The sequence below is a fragment of the Polypterus senegalus genome, chromosome 6 (genome assembly GCF_016835505.1).
Source record: "Polypterus senegalus isolate Bchr_013 chromosome 6, ASM1683550v1, whole genome shotgun sequence".
NCBI lineage: Eukaryota > Metazoa > Chordata > Cladistia > Polypteriformes > Polypteridae > Polypterus > Polypterus senegalus.
Window position 1 is genome coordinate 37,778,076 of NC_053159.1, and position 20,517 is coordinate 37,798,592.

The following is a 20,517-nucleotide window of genomic DNA, read 5'->3' on the forward strand; positions in this document are numbered from 1 at the left end:
CGATTATAACAGCAGCAATTCAAGCTGTGAGATTTGAAACAAGATTACTGTTCACATGGCCAACTGTAAGTTGCATGCTCAAGAGTAAGCTCAGCGCACAGCTTGGTCATATTACAACTGGAGGGCCGAACTCACAATGTGGTATACAAAGAGATCCTTAACAAATAATTATTGGCATATTTTCCCTCAGTTTAAAAAGGTTTCATTTTCTTCTTAATAAAAATTTTAATGCAGTACTTCGCCGCTGCGAAGCGTGGGTTTTTTGCTAGTAGAAAATAAGACTGATAGTAAGAGCCTGGATATAGTCTTTAGAAAAAGCTTAAGGAGAATTAGAAATTGTCCTGGCACAGCTTTTGACTTGGCAATCTGCATTATTCTTAAGACGCTTTCTCTGACATTCAGATGAAACCATCACATGTTTCTTGATCTCTTCTTCTGAAGTTGCCTTCTCATTCGCCTGTTCTTTTTGTTGTTGCTCTTTCTTCTCCTTTGGTCTATCAGACAAGCCATACAGTATTTATGTTAAGTTTCCACGTGGGGCTTCTTGATATGGGATGTTACACACATTTGATTGGCTGGCTGTCAAAGTTCTGTTTCCAATTGATAAGTTGGCTGTCCATCTGACTTTTCTCTAAGTTTCTGATCAATCACAGCCTGAAGCAAACTGTTGAAACACATGTGTTAAAGTGATAGATTATTGGTACAATTTAGGAAGAAAAGATGGCTTGATGTTAATTGCTTCTTAAAGTGTTAGTTAATCTTGTTTGTCTGAGCAAATATAATAAAAAATTTAAGTATCTATTATTTTAAAAACTGAAGATCTGGCACTCCAGGACAGTATGTATTTTATTTAATTATTGCTGTTTATAATGCACCGCACACCTAACCTATACTTTAGCTGTTCTCTTGCTGCTAAAGTAACGAAAGAATCTCTTATGACTGCTTTTTTCTTTTTTTTAGCAGTACACTAGAGAACCTTGTGTTCAAAAATTACCTAAAACTAATTATTAGCACCCATTTCAATAGTTTTGGATTATACCATTTGCACTATTTTATTAGACAAGTGACTTGATTTGCAAGTTGTTGCAAGAAAATGTTGTCATTCTCTTCATAGTGTGTTAGGGTGGACCTTGGGACTTCATTCAGACTAGGCTTTTGGCCTCTTGTTTAATATTTAAAAAAAAAAAAAACTGAAAACTGATCTGTTTCTATAGATCTTTCTCAATGTTGGATAACACTTAAGTTTTATTCATTTACTTTAAGTTTTTATTAAAAAAAAAAGTTTTTTTTTTTTTTAAAAAGCACACAATTTAGTGGATCCAAACCTAAGACAGAGTCAAGTTAAAGCTATGTTTAAGGGGGCAGATCAAAGGAGACAATGCAAATAATAAAACACAATTGCCAGAGAGAGTACTGGGTTGAGACTGAAAATCTACCTACAGACTTCTCTGAAACTGAGTCACTGGTGGATCGCCTGCAGTAGACTCATGGTATATAACACAGGAATGTGCTTGTCTTCTTGTAGGCGATCCGTGTGTTGGGGCTACTGGGAGCTCTGGACCCATACAAGCATAAAGTGAACATAGGGATGATAGACCAGTCCCGTGATGCATCTGCAGTGAGCCTGTCGGAGTCCAAGTCTAGCCAAGATTCAGGTATTGTGCTATATTCCTTTCTTCTTGCAAACAGGGGTGTCTGATCTGAATGTTTCTGGCTCTTCTTACTGCTAGAATTTCCTTCTGCTAATGCAGTAAATAGGAGTAAAGCAGCTGCTTTTCTTTACGCAGCTGTAGGGCTTCTGGGAAATTCTTGGGGACTTTGTGCTCAGGTCTGCAGGAAAGAAAAATAATTCCTTGCGACATATTCTAGACATCCTGCCGGCCAGAAAGATCACAGATGGCCCTAGGGAGGTAATAAATGAGCAAATATTAAAAGGCTGGAACCTTGAGCGCATTGTAAGAATAAAAGTTGTGGAACTGGCGCTTTTCTTGATGGCGCCAAGACATCTGAGAATGTGTTTGTTTTGTCATCTGGCAAAAATGTGAGTTGTGACATACAGGTTGTGTACTTGTGGAGCAAGCAGTAAGGGTGGTGGCGGTCTAGTATTCATTGGGTCTGGGTGTATTACTGAGCAAGGTTTAATTACCTGATGATAATACTTAATGCAGTTGGTGCTCTCTGTCTCTCCAGCTGACTACAGTACCAGTGAAATGCTGGTCAACATGGGCAACCTTCCTCTAGATGAGTTCTATCCAGCTGTTGCCATTGTCACACTTATGCGTATTCTTCGGGATCCATCCTTGTCCAACCATCACACTATGGTAGTGCAGGCAGTTACATTTATCTTCAAGTCTCTGGGCCTCAAATGCGTACAGTTCCTGCCACAGGTCATGCCAACCTTCCTGAATGTCATCCGTGTCTGTGATGCCAATAATCGTGAGGTATGGCTAATGTTCTTACCTGATTTCCTCTTCCACTTGCAGTGTTCTTCTTGCACTGCCTTCCTACTCACTGTGCTGTAAAGACAAGCTAATCCATCCTCTATAACAGTGTGAAAAAAATCAGCTCATGTTGTTATATTGACCATAACTTGTTGAAGGTCTTGTTATGGAGGGCTGACAGACTTTCAGTTTTAATTATTGTATAGATACAATGTACTGCTTCCTTCACTTGCTCATGTCACTTTTTTGGCTTGTTCAATATAATTAATACTTGTGTGTTTCCAGTATTTGTTTCAGCAGTTGGGAATGCTGGTTTGCTTTGTGAAGATTCATATCCGGCCATACATGGATGACATCTTCACTCTCATAAGGGTAAGTGTGTGAGAGCAGGCAGCTTCAGTGGCAGAGGAAATTGTAAAAGAAAGCAAGTACATTCCTTCACTTTGAGTCTGAAAGCGGATTTGCCAGGAATTTTGTTGCGCAAATGAGGAGTCTGACTTTTCTTGCTGGCTTTCCACTCAGCCACAGGATTTACACTAATGAGAGCGAGCGGGTAATCGAACAAAAGGTTCACTCTTTCTGTTAAGCGGGGAAAAGCTTAAGTGGTCCCTGGGCAGGAAGTGGAGGGCTGGCCTGTTGGTTGAGTGCCGTCATCAGCCTTCATAGCCAGGGTCATTCAAATGCAAAACAGTGCACAGTCTTCCCCCTTGTCTGGTGGTGTAGGTGAATGGTTGCTAGAGCTTCACAAATTCTTAATCAACTTTGTTATTCAGGAATACTGGACTCCGAACAATCCAATGCAGAACACCATCATCCTCCTGATTGAGCAGATTGTGGTGGCCCTTGGAGGAGAATTTAAGCTGTACCTTCCCCAGCTCATTCCTCACATGTTGCGTGTCTTCATGCATGACAACAGTACAGGGCGCAGTGTCACCATTAAGGTGAGGGGCTGGTACTAGTAACTGAGAAATGAGTCAGGGTGGAAAGAGCTTGAAATCATTTCGAACAATGCAAAGTTTCAAAGGATTGAAAGTCTCATTTCCCTTTTCTCCTGGCTGTAGCAATTTGAATTAACAGTTACTTAAACCTGTTTTAAATCACACTTCATTTGTACCATTTTCTAATAGATTTCAGATATTTGCAAAGCCCCTTTGTCCTACCTCATGCTCTCTTATTTTGTTTTAAGCTGCTCAATGCCATTCAACTTTTTGGTGCCAATTTGGATGACTACCTACATCTTCTGCTTCCTCCAATTGTCAAACTGTTTGATGCACAGGATGTGCCTCTACCTGCTCGCAAGTGAGTGAGCCCAACCAGAACTTAATGTCTTTATGTCTAGAAACAGCACTTTATGCTCAATAGGAAGTTTTACTAGAGTAGGGACCCCTAATAATCTGTTTCCATCATGCTAGAGATCTACATTTTTAAACATTTTTTTACTGTGACTAGTCAGGATTTGGACTGCAAACTTTCTGTGCTCTCATGATAAAGACATTCATCTGTAATGGCTGGATAAATTATTTAATTGAGTGGACAGCTCTGATCTGAGTCTTTAATATAAACATTTAATGCTCAGCTTAATTGAAGTTTAATTCTTTGTAATAGTAATACTCTCAGAGTCTAGGTGATAGAAAATTAGGGGTGGCTTCCTAACATGTAGCTCAGTTGACAATGTTTGAGGGGCCACATTTGCAGAGTGCCTGTGAAAGACAGTCAAACAAGATAAAAAGAATACATAAAAAGATATCTACAAGACATAGACCTGCCAAGCAGGGCCAAGGCACAGCAGGAGAAGAACAGAAGTAGACAAGTAAAGCAGCTGATTCAGTACTGTGCTATCAAGACATTTAGAAAGTGATGTACACCCAAGTTAATATATATTTTGGGATGTACTAGAAATTGTTGTTACTGTGTGGGTCAGTTAATCTTACAGAGTTTCAGTTAAAAAGGTATTTAACAATATTATGTACCTGCATTTATAACCTGGGTAAAGACATTTTCTAAATAAGCATTAGATAAGTATTATTAAGTGGAGGCTTAATTTTATGTTTTTATTTCATGATAGAAACTTTTGATGGATGAATAAATGAGTGCCAAATCAAGTGTGAATTGCCTATCCATGTGCTAAATTGACCAGTATATCTTTTCCATTCAGAGTTGCTTTGGAGACCCTGGACCGACTGGCTGAGTCCCTAGACTTTACTGATTATGCCTCTAGGATCATTCACCCTATTGTACGCACATTGGATGGCACGCCAGACCTGCGTACCACAGCCATGGACACACTGTCCTCCCTAGTCTTTCAGCTTGGCAAGAAGGTTAGACTGGTTTCATTCATGTGTGAAGATGTGTCTCAGGAAGCCCTATGTCCATTCCAGTTTTGAGCTTCTCTCTGTGTCTTCTTTTTATTTTACATATAGTATCAGATATTTATTCCAATGGTCAATAAAGTCATGCTGAAGCAAAGAATAAACCACCAGCGTTATGACGTCCTCATCTGTCGTATTGTGAAGGTCAGAATTTGCACAATTTAATGTGGTATTTAAGGGAGGCTACAATGACTTTGAACTTATTTCACCCCTCTATATTGTAGGGCTACACTCTTGCTGAGGAAGAGGAAGACCCACTAATCTCCCAGCACCGGCAACTGAGAAGCAGCCAAAATGACACTCTGGCGAGTGGGCCTGTGGAGACTGGACCAATGAAAAAGCTTCACGTTAGCACCTCAGCTCTGCAGAAGGTGCTACTTCTGTCTCTTACTTTCAGGCTTCCTTGTCCCTGGCAGGCCAATGCACCCACTTTGTCTAGTAAAATATTACAACTTTTTTTTTTTTTTTAACCTCCTTGGTATTAATTCCAAGCCTGTCTTGGGCTCAAAATTTTATGTAAAAATAGGTAACCTTGAGTAAAACACTGGTTAATTTGTTTTTATCGTATGTGCAGTGTTAAATCCAAATAATGCTGAAGATGGTATTCAGCTCCTATCTAGAGGATTGATTAATACCATTATGCAAAAAAAATCATGAATATTTCTATGCGTCGTTCTTCTGTATGGTAACTCCTCAGTATTCATGGGGATATGTAAATTAAAACCTGCAAATTCAGTTTTGAAACAATCTGAAACTGAACCATTAGTTGAATCAAGCGAGAGTGATGACAATATGAATTGGTCATCAGACGTTGACACAGATAGTTAAACTGATGCATACAGAGTTGTAAAATCAAACCACCATGATATGCCTGGTGACTTTGGTCACTTGAAGCTTCAGCATGAGCAAGTAGCTGTGTGGGATAAAGGCAAAATGATTCCAATCAAAAGTAAGGACATTAAACCATTAGCCTCCTAATGCCGAGTGTATACTTCACATGACGTGATGCATTCTTCTCCGGATGCTACTGCTACACAAGCATTGTACTATTTATACTTGCGCACATAATACGTAAATCTGGAAGATTCCACCAGTTGGCAGTGCGAGATATCATCATGGTGAGAACAGGTTTGGCTTTGCTGTGTTGTGAATTGCCTGAAACACCCATTAAATTCAGAGGACACCTTGCCACAACATCTCTGAAAAGGATAGGTGTTTAATGATTAAATCCATCAATCCAGGGGATACTCCCATTCCAGCTAGCATTTGGCACAAGGCAGAAACAATCCCTGGATGGGGCATCGGCTCATCGCAAGCTGAATTCAAGCACACACATGCACTAGTGTCATTTTAACATCACCAAATCCCCAAACCTGCATATCTTTGGAAGGAAACCAGAGCACACTGTGGAAACCCACCAGAAAAATATGCAAACGTCAGACAGGGAACACAAGGGACTTGACTCCCTGCAGGACAGCAACGCTACTGCGCTGCCACCACATGTGTAATCATTAACAGTGTTCATTATTTAAATAAAGTTAACAACTTATCTGTAAATTCTAACATGCATACTTTTATGCATTTTATCATGAAAGTGATATTGGGTATAAATCTAAGGATTCTAAATGTGCAGAGAGCTGGAATATTATAAATTAAATGAGTCCTGTGTGGCGATTGCTGCTTGCCACTGCTGTTAGTTCAGGAGGAAGCACATAGCGATTAACAACTGGGTTGGTTTTAAGATGACGTTTATGATAGTCTATTTTAATGATAAAATAAACTACGGGATTAAAGCTGAAATTTCCACTTTATTTACAAAATAGACCTTTTCACTGTGTCCTTAATTTTTTTCTCTGTGGCTCAAATACGCTGCTGTACATTCTGATGCTGTTGTGAAGGTGCAAAAAAAAAAAGACGGTATGTAAGACTTTTAAAAAGTATCATGTCATTACGTTGGGGAAAATGCAACGCTTAAATTTAAAAGTACCATGAATGCATTTGTATGTTGGCATTTTGCTTCATGCACATTGATCCTGTTGGATCCGCAAAGCGGCATTCTGTTACATGTAGATAGTAAACAGAGACTCTGATGTCATGTAACAACTTGATCACACTGCACTCCCCAACTTTTTTGCTGGAACTGCAACTTGCGCACACACTGCGTTAATTTCTTAGGTTGTGCTCAGAGGAACCGTCGAATGAGCGTTGGGAACGTGTGGCAGCCACATTGCGCGCGTATGAGTTCTGAGCGTGAAGTATAAACTGGCCCTAAATGATAATCACAGTGCAGCAACTGTCATTATTTGGGTTGGGGGGAAATGTGGAAGTCACTAAGCTTTGCACTGTGAAAGTCTTCTATAACATAATGGGTGTCATCAATACCAAGAATCAAGCACTGACATTCTACCCTTTTATGCGCAAGCAACAGAAAAAATACACAGTACATAAAGCATGTAAAATATGTGCTTCTACTATACCGATTGCAACATAGGGCTTTGCATTGGTGACTGTTTCGAAACATATCACACAAAGGACATGAACTAAATCTGCGTCAGTACAGTAGCAGAATCTGGACATACCTTTCCTACTGTATTTATGTTGATGTTTTGGTATTCACATGTTTCTGTTACACAATATTTTTTATCTTATTAAAAAAAATCAGAGTTTTTGGCTTGTTTTTTTAGGGGTAAACATATTGCTAAGGAGTTTAAACGAAGGAGGTGGCTTCTACCAATTAATCCACTGTATTTCTATATCCTGGTCAATGCCCAACCTTTTGTACCTCTTGTCTTTATATATCTTGTCTGTCTGTATATATCTATCCAAATTAGCAGTATTTTACTTGCCAGGTATCGCAGTGTGTATATGCAAAGCACACAAAGTACTTTGAACTGGTTCATCCTCTGAATATAATTGAATCTGCAGAAATCTGAGGAGTTTACTTTAGCTAAAATTAATGAGGTTGCCTCAGTCTGTTACAAGACCCATTCAGACACACCCCACCAGACTCATTCAGAGTCAATATTCTGCTTGGTCACAAGGAGAGCTTGCAATTCCACATTGGAGGTGACTTGGCCAGAATTCAAACATAGTCTCCAAAGACGTAAGACAGCAGTGCTAATTAATGTATCATTGCTGTACCCGGTAGCTTAGAAATAAGCTCTTTTAAGCATTTCAGTTAATATTTCCACTTTTAAATATTAACTAGTCAATGGAGCAAACTACATGATGCCTTTATGGTAAACTTAGAATTTTGTGCAACTTTTATAAGAAAATATTGTGTGCCAATTAAAGCCAAAGTAAAAATGGCCGTGCTGACTTGTGCTGATCTTCCTTTAATCATTATGCTCTGTTTTTTTGTTTTCTTTATGCTTCTGTTTATAACCAGAGAAAACATGGAACAGGGTACATTTTTCCAGATAGAGTACTGCAGTAGCTGAGATTTCCCAGATCAGGCACTTCCAGTGCCACAGGTGTGCAAGGCCTCCGCGAACAGCTCATTACAAGCTGGCAGGCGGTGGGACGGCCAAGAACAACAGTCAAGGGGCCCTTGCAGGCTAGGGCTAGGTGTTTGCATCTTTAGCTGGAAGGGGAATTGCAGGCCCGTGTACAATTACATCAGCCATCCTGTGCTGATGTCATGCGAAAAAAGGACATTGTTTAAAATTATTTTTATATTTATTTTTTATGAGCATCTTTATTGTCCCTTTCTGCTTTTTTTTGATTCTTTCCTTGTTTCCTTTTTATCCTTCACAGAAGATGCATGTGTCGCCCTTACTTTTACCAGAAGTATATGCATTCTGAAGCTCACTTAATCCATTAAGTGAGCTGATCCTGATAACTCTGGACATCATAGGCTCACTCATGCACTTACCCACTTTTACAAATGGCCAATTTAGAATCACACTTAACCTAGTCAATATAAATAAATCATTTGACCATAGTAGTATGGTACATGACCTATATATAATGAACTTTTTTTTGATGTGATTACTGCCCAATTGTTTATTCTTTAGGTCTTCAACTTTTGAGTGACACCATAGACTAGTTATTCTCTCTGTAAGCCCTAATGCATACCTTTGAGTTTGGGGTCGGGAATTAAGCATTATGCCTTGAGAAAGAATTTCATGATTCTGCATATGCAGTTTGAATAGAATGTTGTAAATAATTACTCAGAACAATTATTATGGATTCTTGTAGCACAACACTAATTAAACATAAGGAAATCATATGTAGTAGGAACACTTTCTCTAACCGTTGACAAACTTTTAGGAATTCCGATTTTAGTTAGCTCATATTAAACAGTTAACAGTACCCAAGCCTTCGTTACTATGTGTAAGGTTTTGTTCACTTACGTTGATATTTTTATCCAGTTTCCTGTGAAGAAGTCTTTGTGGGTGTGTGGGCACTCATATCTGTGCCCAGTCCTGTCATCAAACATAGCTTTTTATTCTGTTCCATGTTGTGATGGACCTGGTTGCAAAGCTTACCTTGACTTCTGGACATTTTGTATTGTAATCTGTAGCTTCTCAGGAAGTGTCTAAATCATTCTGTGTTACATAGCAATACATAGCCGTCCTCCATGTTGTTGGCTTTTGGTGCTGTGAAACTATTCTTCAAGCAAGGCTCTAAGTGTACATTCCTTTTAGATTACATTCTTGTCACAGAGCCAGGTTGTGGGCATGTGAGGAGCGAATACACATAATTGTAACCCGTTTTTTTAAAGAGAGGATATAGCTTCTGCTGATTGACTGTTCTCTAGATACAGACTTCTGGCCAGTATTTGCTAGTTTGAAACACATCTTCACCAAAGTGTGCCAGGCAGAGATGGCAAGAAATGTTTATTAGATCTGTGTAGACCTAGAATCAATTTCTCGTCCAAACTTTTGTTTTAGGTGCATGTTAGCCTGACAAAACCTATAGAAGTTTTATCTTAACACTATGAGATGCTGTTTTCCATATTGGTTAGGCACAATGTGTCGGTCATCTGTAAACAAACTCCTCTTTTTAGAGTGATAAGGAATTCAGTATGGCTGTGAGAGGTGGTGAAACACAGACTCCACTTTACAGGGCTTCTACTAAAGTCTGTATTGCTAAAGAAAATAATGGGCAGCACCAATTTGTCTTACAAAATCATAAAAGGGTTTGAAATTCTGACGATAACTCTTAAGATACATGGCAGCTCTAACATTAAAACTTGTCCAGTATGTAATATCAGCACAGGTGCAGGGTGGTTAAGGGTGAATTTCATACAAATGATGCAAAGTGTTTCTTTGTTGTTTTTATTTGTACTTTGTTGAAATTCAAAAATCTAATTTTGAAAATGTGTTAGATGAATAGGGGTTGGTGAGCTATATTGGGCTTAAAAGACTGCTCTTGTAAAATACTTCTGTTTTTAAGTGAAATAGTTAATTTTTTTTTTTTTTTTTGCTTGCAGGCATGGGGTGCAGCCAGGAAAGTGTCCAAGGATGACTGGTTAGAGTGGCTTCGGAGGCTAAGCGTGGTCCTACTGAAGGAGTCATCCTCTCCTGCTCTACGATCCTGTTGGTCACTTGCCCAAGCATACATCCCTCTTGCCAGGTATAATTTTATATGGCCATCTGAGCACTGACTATATGGAAATAATTAAGTGTCTAGGTCTCTTATTATTAGTATCAAAATGCTAATATATTTGCGTGCAAGGCTTAATAAAAACGTATTGTACCCAAGAGAGGAATGTCCACAAATTGCTTATTTGACTTAACATTTGAATTAAAAATACTCCTAAATAAACAGAAACTCCTCAGACTTTAAAAAAAAAATCTGCATCAAAGCTCTTCCCATAGAATTCTCAGATTCAGAATGTGCACACCAGAGAAAGTTTTTCAACGAATTGTACATACACAGTACATGTATTCAAACATGCAGTTCCACAGAAAAGTTCACTTTTCGTAAACTTTTTAATCATGTGTATCTCCTGATTAAATTTAAATCATAATTTTTGATTAAGTTCTCGATCTTAGTAATTTAAAAAGTATCAAAATCTGTAAATATCAAATATTAAGGAACCCTCCAAATAGCAGATGACTTGGCAGCAGCATCAGCAGCCACTGATCTGAGGCAGAGCCCCACTCCTACACAGACTGAATGCTGGCCCATCAAAGGTTACAGTCATATACTTAATTACATTTTAGTTTCCTGTTCACCTTACAAAATACTTTACTTTTCCATATTGTGTGTCTTAGCCAAAGTGCAATCAAGTAGTATTTTCTTGCATTGACAGTAAATATAAAAGATGAATATAGACCATATACAAAAATATTTACTGCATAAGTAACACTTTTAAAATGTGTTTTCTGTTTTTTTATTAAAATTAATGTCATCAGTAAAGTTGGAAAATTACATAGGAAGACTTAAAGCCTTAAATTGGAAAGTAGCCATTTTAGATCCTGTGTACTTATTGTTATAATTATTATTGTTTTTAGTAATTGCTCCATTTTTGTCCCAGTTTTCTTTTGTTTTCTATTTTTATTTTCTTTATGGGCAATGCCATGTTAAGTTTTTATTGTTACATAGTGGTGCCAGTTGCTGTGGAGCACATCTCCAGAAACACCATAAATAACCGGATAATATATTAACAGGCACATCAGTTACATCATCATCGGAGTTTACGGGTAATGAAACAAAAAAACCTTTGTGAAACTTTTTTGTTGTTCTGACTTTCTAGTTCTTGACATTCCTTTGATTTTTGTCACTGCAATTTCTTGATTAATGATTTGAATTAGTTGAAAGGTAGGACTGCTTTTCTGGTTTTGATTTTGTGCTCATCTCATGTTTACTCTTCCGGTCAGCCCTTTCAATCTTGGTAGCCTTTCCTGTAAAGCTTTGTGAGGAGATGAGAAGTTTAGTGAAAGATGATAAGTTAGCCCCAAGGCATTTACCTGATGCCAGAATCATCATACTTAATCTTCATGCCATTTGTAATATCTCATTATTTTTATTTCAAAACCGTGTTACTTTTTGAAAGCTTAATCCAATTCAGGGTAATTTTGGAGAGGAACTAGAGCCTGTCCTGACAACTCTGAGTTACACACACTTAACACTTTCAATTAACCTTGTAAAGCTGGTCAAAACTTTGTCTGTCCTGGATATACTGTATGGATATTCCTCTTCTGTGAGTAAACGCAGAATGACATATGTGATGTACTGATATTTGTCATGCTTTGTCACTATCTAAGCAAGTGCATTACCTTAAAACTGAATGTGAACCATAGATGGATGTTCAAAAACACTATTCAAGAAAAGTTTTTATTTTCAAAGTTTTTACTTTTGTGTTTTTATTGTGCTGTGATACTTTACTTATTACGCATTATTTTGTATATTTTTGGCATTTGGATGACACACTGTGCCAACAGTGCACAGGACATAAGTCCATTCTGGAAAATATTTTATATACTTATTTAAAATATCTATACAAGGTGTACACATTGAGACAGACACACACACAGTTCATTTTAACAAATTCACAATTGACTACAACACACAACAGACTACAAATTTGCTTTTATAAAAGTTCCATAATCTTTTTGCCTATTGCTGGCCACTTGCCCCTCTCCTTTCAAAACCCTTTAAGTGCTCTGCAGAAGAAAAATTATTTCTTTGTAAAATATGCAGATATCTGAGTGTAGAATATTAAAATAGAATGATATTCAGAGTACCAACCCCTAATGTATGAGAATTGAAATATGCAAGTATAAACATATGCTCAACACACTTCGAAACCCATCATTGCCGGCTGAATTTGGGTGCTGCCTTAACCATACTCATGTGTCTTTGGCCATCTTCTTACCCATTCTAAGGGGAGCACTACCAACATAAATGCTCCTGTGCAAAACTCTGTAGAGCACTGATAAAGCTAATATATATTTTTATTTCTCTTGGCTGCAGAGGTGATGAAGTGGGAGGTATTGCAAGAAAGTGATGTACTGTTGTTCGTAAATTTTTAACTGATGAGTTCTTTACAGTATCTTTGTGCTACTGTTGTAGGTAAATGCTCATTATAGTGGTTTTGGCAATAGTGTATGGCCACAACACAAGTGTGCATGCTTTTTAACATCTGTGAAAACTGCTTTTGGAGCTTTCCTTATACTCTATGAGTTTGAGATACTGCAACACAAATAACTTAAACTAAGGTGTAGTATCTTTAGTTTTGGATAACATGCCTATGTCACCTTCAACATCATCCTTTAACTAAATTGAAAATCTCTTTATGATGCCCATGTGGAGCAAATTAACAACTATGCAATGATTTGCCGATTAGCTAATGGCTTTTTTCTTTTCTGTAAAAGTCTTTACCTTTTGACTTATGGGATACAAATCAAATTATTAAATATATGATTGCACCTATCAATTTTTCACATTGCAAATATTTGCGCAGTATTTTGAAATATACCCTTTGTGCACATTGTCATAAACACATAAACATGTGCATAAATGAGGTGTCACACATGAGCACACTCAATGTCACGTGCAAAGGCACATGTGTATCAACACTAAACCCCCCTCTCTGGCGCCTGCTGATGTCACCTGAGCTGGCCCTTACTTAACAGAGCCTAACTACTGATTACTTTGCCAGGTTTCTCTGGCAGACGGCTCATGACTCCTCTGTGGACCATTTCTCGCTAGCAGCTTAGCAGACGTCTCTTGTGATTCAGTGGCTTAGATTTAAAACCCAGCTGTAGTGTGAAAATGTCACTTACTGTAATGAAAAGCAGAACAATTGTTTTTAGAAAGCTCGCACTTCATTGTTTTTGACATTTTAATAGCCCAGCAGAGGCTTCTCAACTTATTTTGCATTTTCTCCAGCCTTTTCGATCATGTCTGCTGGTTTATTTATCACTGTGTATGTGCCCCCTGCTGGTAACTTATTTGAAAAAACTCAGTAGCCAAGATTTTTCTTTATTGTCACTTTTGCAGCACACTAATCCAGACAATTGGGTAGTCATGAAAGTGCTGTCTGTAATTCTCAAATCACACCCACACTGACCAGGCCAACTACAGAAGAATCCCAGTGTTTTGCATTAAACGTTAAAAAGAAATTCTTTCAGTGTGGGTAAAGAGCAGCTTAATGATCTGAAAAATTGCCTCCATATGGCTGTAAACTAGCAGGAGACATACATGATAAGATGAATAACCAGATGCCTCTGATTCTGCTGTTGCTGCTGCCTGCTTTCAAAGCTCCTGATCGCCTCCATGTGTTGGGGAAAGCAGCAGACTACATGTAGGAATTGCCCAAGCCATGTCTCCACATCATTCTGAGAGGGTAGTTGTGTGTTTTGTCCTGGTTGGCAGGTGTTGTCTTCTCACCATCATTCACTATTGTCTAGCTCCACATATCTGTATTGTATTTATTTTTAGACCAAGTCCACTTGTAATGCCAGACGTTTATTTTATTTAGTGCATTTCATATTGAGAAGTTACATAAAACAGTCCAGTATGCTGTACTACAGGAAAGGGTATTTGTTATGAGCTCAAATTATCATGTAGACAATAAAGTCTTAGCTGGCATAGTGACACCTTGTCACTTCTCTTTTAGAGACCTGTTTAATGCAGCTTTTCTGTCCTGTTGGTCGGAACTAAATGAAGATCAGCAGGATGAACTGATCCGCAGCATTGAGTTAGCACTAACCTCTCAAGACATTGCGGAGGTCACACAGACTCTGCTCAACTTGGCTGAGTTCATGGAGCACAGTGACAAGGTAAGGAATGGGTTTGTGCTTCTTCAAGCATGACACTTGATAAAAGTCATCACCTAACTGTTTGATTATGTTCCTCCTTCAGGGTCCGCTGCCTCTACGAGATGACAATGGTATTGTCCTGCTTGGTGAGAGAGCTGCAAAGTGCCGAGCATATGCTAAAGCATTACACTACAAGGAGCTGGAATTTCAGAAAGGAGCATCACCCTTAATCCTCGAGTCCCTTATCAGGTTGGTGCTGACACACACACATATATATATATATATATATATATATATATATATATATATATATATATATATATATATATATATATATATATATATATATATATATATATATACACACACACATACATTTTTTTTGTCTCCTCTACCAATTAATAGCCTTATGACTCTTTAGTCTTTCTACTGTAAAGCAAGTTAATTTTTTTTGTCTTTCAGTAACTGACGAACTCCCTTCTCTTGATCGCAACATCTTATGTGCTCCTCATTATGTCTCTAAAAATTGCTTATTAATGTGTCTTTCCCCTGTCCCCATTACCCATAGCCTTCTTTTTTACCTATTCTTATTCTGCATAGCACCTGACATGGTATACACCACTGATACATAGGCTTGATCATAAATTCCACTGTAGAATATAGATTTAAATGCTCTGGAGCATACCTAAAGATGTAACGCTTGCTTGGTGTCAATGATACAAGTACATCTTTATCAAATTTGTCTAGGTTTTTTCACCTTTTTAGATACTGTTCTTAAATCAATACATAGTTTGTAAAGGTTTTTGATATAGACAACCAGTCCCTGGTTTGGTTTCTGTCTTTTGTCAGCATACTATGTAGAATGGTTCTTTGTGAGCTGCTTTTGGAGATCCAGCAGTATCACACCAACAGTGTCCTCTGCAGAGCTGTCATTTCTACCTCATGTAAAGAGAGTGAGCAGCCCTTGTTTTTTGTATGCAGAGGAAGCTACAATGCTGGAAGAGCAAGTACATTTAAGAGAAATGCTCTTATTTGCTGCATTAGAAACTTGATATGCATTAGAGTGATACATTCATTCTCATTTTAAGTTGTGGTGATTATAGCATTTTATGAGGAAGTCCGTTTTTTGATGCAGTGTGCTCATTTGGAAAAAATATATACATATAAAGAATACAAGTTATGCTTAAATACAGCTGTACTGTACACATTTTTACAAACTAATAGTACTTCTTCAAGAGAGGCACATCATTTCTTTAACAACTGTTGTGTTGCTTTCATATTTTCTCTCATTTCTCCCACACAGTGAGTTTCTTTATCAGAGCAGATTTTCTGATACTGTTTTACAGCATTAAAATCTACTTCATTCCATCTTGCACTACATCTGATACTGATACATTTATAATTCACTCTTTACAAAAAAAAATATATCTTGGTGTATATTACTATGTGCATGACAGAAAAATGAAACATGTATTTCTTACCTTTTTTACGTATAAAAATAATATAAAAAATTAAATACAAAATTATAATTTCATTTTTTCATATAAATGCCCAACATTAATGGCTGGGGAAAAGGAATAGTGTTCTTCCTATTCAATTGCTTGACTCTATTACTACTGGCTAACGTTTCTGCTTGTTTTCACGCTGTTCCTCTCACCACCGCCCCAAAATGTTTCTTCTTTTTAGTTTTGCGCTACAAAGTTCTGTGGTCGAATCTTCATTTCTACCCGTTTCAAAGAATAACTGGAGCCATGCCACCCATACCAGGTTATCCCATCTGTGCTTTTAGCATGTTCTCCATATCGGTAAAAGACGCCATTGAGGTTTGAGTCTGTGCAGCAGTTGTACCAGTAGCCTCCTGCAAAGGATAAATTATATAAGACATGTTTAGCAAAAGATAATAGTAAGGAAAATATACAATTGTTTCTGACATCCATCCATCCATTATCCAACCCGCTATATCCTAACTACAGGGTCACAGGGGTCTGCTGGAGCCAATCATTCAATTTCTTATTTCACTTTGATACTTGGCCAGTTTTCTTTTTTTATTTAAATTTAAACCCTGCCGTAGTAAAAATGCCTGCCAGACTATAAATATAAGAATTTTATTTCTGTGTATTTCTTGCACAAAATGGTAGGAGCGAAAAAAATACAAATCCTGAAATCTGATTTGTAGCATGGCCTTGAAACAGAAAAGGTGTAGAAGAGAAAAACAGGATAAGGATAGTATTTTGGATTGTCATGTACGTCATTCAATACTTTCAGTCTTCTAATTTTGCTTACCCTGTTTTCATGGATAACTACACAGTTACTTTGTTTCAGATGTTTTAATCATGCTCTCATCCACATTGTGTTTAGCTTAATCATGGCAATTAAACAACATATGACTCTAGAAACTGACCACATCCAATTGGCAAACACACTGACCTTTCCTTAGCTGTGCGCAGTCGTCCACACACTTATCGTTGTCTTTATTTTTGGTGCTGAAGTTTGTATTATTGTGATAGCGTAAGGAGTCACCCCCAGCATTGCCACTGTAGTTGGAGATGAAGAGCTTGTAATTGTTTCTTTCATTGCTGATGGTGAAGAACCCATACTCGGCATAACGAGCCTCTCCTTCCCAGTCCTGTGGATAGTACAAATGTAATATTATGAAAATGGAATTTAACTAAGTTGCAGCTCTTGTGGGAATTATAGCTTTCTCTCACCTCAAGGTCTATTCGTAGTACACTGGGTTGTCGTGTGAGGCGGAAAATGTTTTCATTTCCCAGCCAGAAGTCCCCACGGATTGTACCAAACCCTTCTTTGTACTGTTTCCATTCTCTGTTGAAGGATGTCAAGCCTATTTTGCGTCTCTGAATCAGTGTCCACCCTCCTCCATTAGTCTCCATGTCACAATAAACCTGAAATTCAACAAAACCCAATATGAGAGGGCATATTCAGTGGAATCCCTATCGTACAAAGCCCTTGAGTGTTCTCTGGCAGGTCACTAGGAAATGGTTTGTACACATGTGTTTATAGGCTCTATGCCCATTCACTCACCTCTAAATCAGGGGTTCCCAGAAATTCATCTTTAGGGAGCTTGTACACCCCTGAAATCTTGTAGTTCCGTTTATAGAGAGTAGAGCAATCATAGATGGCATCTGAAGGAAAAATACAAAGATGGAGGTTCTGGTTACATGGGGATGGGTGTGACATGGTGAGGTGGGATAGACTATGTTTTATCTTTCGTACTGCTCTCCCAGCCCCCAGGGAATTGGCAGCTTGGCACCATCTCTCACCCACCTAATTACCCTTTTCAAATTGCCTTCGCACGCTAGCCAGTTGCTGCAAGAAGCAGCATGTTGCATCTACAGATGAATACTTTTTGTCGGTGGCCAGGGCCTGCCTTTGCGTGCCTAGTTCTCGGACGAATCCTCTATTTATTTCTGTCCCTTTCACCTGAATATTGTTGGGGAGTATCTAGCAATGTGAAGCAATTTTCTTACCACTGTCCTAGTCATCATTTGATGGACAGCACAGGGTGCCAGTTTCACTTTCTGAAACAGTGAATTTATTGCTCATTGTCACTGTCCCATCAGACTTGGTAAGATCAGACAGGTGTGGGCTAAGCTATCAGCAGCATAGTGAAAAGTATGTCTTGGTACTTGTACACCATCTCAGTCCCTGGCATATGCAGACAACTGTTACATGCACTGTATGCACAATCTGCATAATACCACCTCATGGAAAACATGGCTCACACTTCCATGAATGCTCTATTTATTTGTATTTGTTAGTATTAATATTTTAATAATAATAATAATATTTGTAACACCTGCCCTTCCTAATATTTTCACCTGCCACCTTCAAACCAATTATCTCTCTCTCAATCTTGGTAGTGCAGTCACTGTTTTGGTTATGGAATTACTTTTCCCATTAGCACCATCTTCCTCTCTTTACTTTGCACACTTACCTGCTGTGGTCTGAGTCACCGTCTGTGCAGCCTGCAGCTGCATGATCTCCAAACGGCCATTCATCTCTGAAATCTTGCTCTCTGCTTCCAAAAGACGGTCCTCGTGCACCTTCTTGCTGTTCTCGAGCTCCATCGATTTCAGGTGCATGTTGATCCAGTCAGACTCATGCTTCCTGCTCAGCTCTCCCAGCAGACTGGTCAGGTTGGCCACTTGTATTTTGAGCATGCGCATGTCCTCGCAGCAGCCACCACTGGACAGCTTGGGTGATTTACCATTATTTGGCTTAGCCAGGCTGCCCTCTGCCTGTGTGCCAATTCTTTTCTTTGGGGCCTTAGCAATTTGTGTGCTGGCTGTGTCCAGACAGAATAGGACAAGTGAAAGTCCTAGGCAAATGGTATGCCTGCAGAGATTTTTGAGCATCATGGTAACAGAAAGCCACGCTGTTAATGAACAAGGGAGAATAAGGACCCCAGCTGTGCGCCTAGCTGTCTAAGGGCAGCTTTTCACTGCAGCTTCTTAAATGTGCTTAGGTGACTGCCCCTCCTTCCTCCCACCACAGCAGGCCAGCAAACAGGCTGTTGGCCCAAAAGTGCCCCCACTTCCCTGCTTGCCTCCACCCCCTGCCAGAGCCTGTGTGCCTACACGTGTGCTACTATGAATTAGGAAGGGAAAAGAGAGAGAGCGAGCATGCAAGAGAGAGACAGAGACACATGCCATTTGTCTATCTGCATGTGTGGGAGGACAGAAGGTTCCCTTGTTTGCGTTCTGATTGTAGGAGTATGTGGGTAATATACAGAGGGAAGGAAGCTAGCTTTGTGTCCAACTGGCAGCATGTCCTTTTGCTTGTTAGGACCAAACAAGCAATGTGTTCTCATGTAAGTGGTGCCCCAGACTCCCTTTCCTCATGGATTAACCCTTTGTTTGACTCAGTTTGTTAGTGTGAATTGGATGCTTTTTTAAATTTTTATTTGTATTGAGAAATTATGCACTGGCTGGATGACTCTGTTAGTTTATAACTAAGATTTGGGCTTGTTCATATTCTGCATTGTAAACTACTGAAAGAATGGTTCCATGATGACTAATCATGATACTGGGTGGCACACATTGCCCTCCTTATCTGTGATGAGAAAGCATGGAATTTCCTGCTCTCCCAAATCCTATCATGGTGTACAATACAGCTTGATATGTTTTTTGAAAACTTTGCCAGATTTTGTTCCCAGCTTCCTGTAGTAATAAGCACAGTGGACCCCAAAGCGGAGCAGTAAACAATATCTTGAAGTTTGCTGTCGGCAGTTAGTTTTTGGGTCAGTTTTAGCCTGTAATTTAACAGTTGTATGCACACTATAGAGAGGATATACCGATTGGTTATCAGATACCATCATATTGTTGGTATAGCACTGCTGAGAGCACTCCTGTTACAATTTGAAGGCACTTTTTTGAGAAAAGCCATTTACAGTTTAGTATGATCACATAGTGACTCATTATTGATCCCTTTAGTGCTACCCAGTTTTGTGCTGGGCTTACTCTGTAGCACATACTATGCAGCTTTACACATAAATAAAAGGTTTATACAGCTTTCACTTACAATTTCTACTTCATGCTTCTAATATTATCTGTAGTCAGTCACTCATATTGTAAACCTTGTGGCATCTTTCTCTTTTATCTCCGTAATATACCAAATCTTGTGCTGGTTTTGTTGGGCTTGAAGTGGTATATGATTGTAGCTGTAAGAATTATCAGCTTATCTCATGCATTAGGATGGTGTTCAAACAAAAGATGTATACTGACTTTTGTTTGTTTGCATTGTGTCATCCATGGTCAGACTTAGTCATCATTATCTTGATACACTTGTGAGGTTTGCTGCTCAGTTGAGTGAAAAACTTGAATACTTTTAGGGCAAGTCTGAATGCTCTGTTCTGTAGGTATTGAAATTGTTTTGTGAAATACACTGCAGGACTCCATATTGACTCAGTGTAGAGAAAGGCTCATCAACATGTGGCCTGTAGGCCACTTGTGGCCCCCACAGCATTTTGTG

General features: G+C 38.7%; 2 protein-coding genes across 2 annotated transcripts in view; one reads left to right on the forward strand and one right to left on the reverse strand.

Moving 5' to 3' along the window:
• mtor (mechanistic target of rapamycin kinase) overlaps positions 1-20,517 on the forward strand; it is a 108,252-nt gene that overhangs the window by 46,622 nt on the left and 41,113 nt on the right. The window contains exons 18-28 of the mRNA XM_039755852.1: positions 1,526-1,655; positions 2,191-2,441; positions 2,727-2,813; positions 3,215-3,382; positions 3,628-3,740; positions 4,597-4,759; positions 4,862-4,954; positions 5,035-5,181; positions 10,248-10,390; positions 14,385-14,547; positions 14,630-14,775. Coding sequence (XP_039611786.1) covers positions 1,526-1,655; positions 2,191-2,441; positions 2,727-2,813; positions 3,215-3,382; positions 3,628-3,740; positions 4,597-4,759; positions 4,862-4,954; positions 5,035-5,181; positions 10,248-10,390; positions 14,385-14,547; positions 14,630-14,775 — 1,604 coding nt within the window. The remainder of the gene's footprint in view (positions 1-1,525; positions 1,656-2,190; positions 2,442-2,726; positions 2,814-3,214; positions 3,383-3,627; positions 3,741-4,596; positions 4,760-4,861; positions 4,955-5,034; positions 5,182-10,247; positions 10,391-14,384; positions 14,548-14,629; positions 14,776-20,517) is intronic.
• angptl7 (angiopoietin-like 7) lies at positions 15,511-18,986 on the reverse strand. The gene is made up of 5 exons (XM_039755853.1): positions 18,482-18,986; positions 17,569-17,669; positions 17,235-17,429; positions 16,954-17,152; positions 15,511-16,384 (listed from the first exon to the last, which is right to left on the reverse strand). Exons 1-5 carry the CDS (start codon positions 18,903-18,905, stop codon positions 16,209-16,211), a joined length of 1,095 nt encoding a protein of 364 aa, XP_039611787.1. The 5' UTR covers positions 18,906-18,986; the 3' UTR covers positions 15,511-16,208.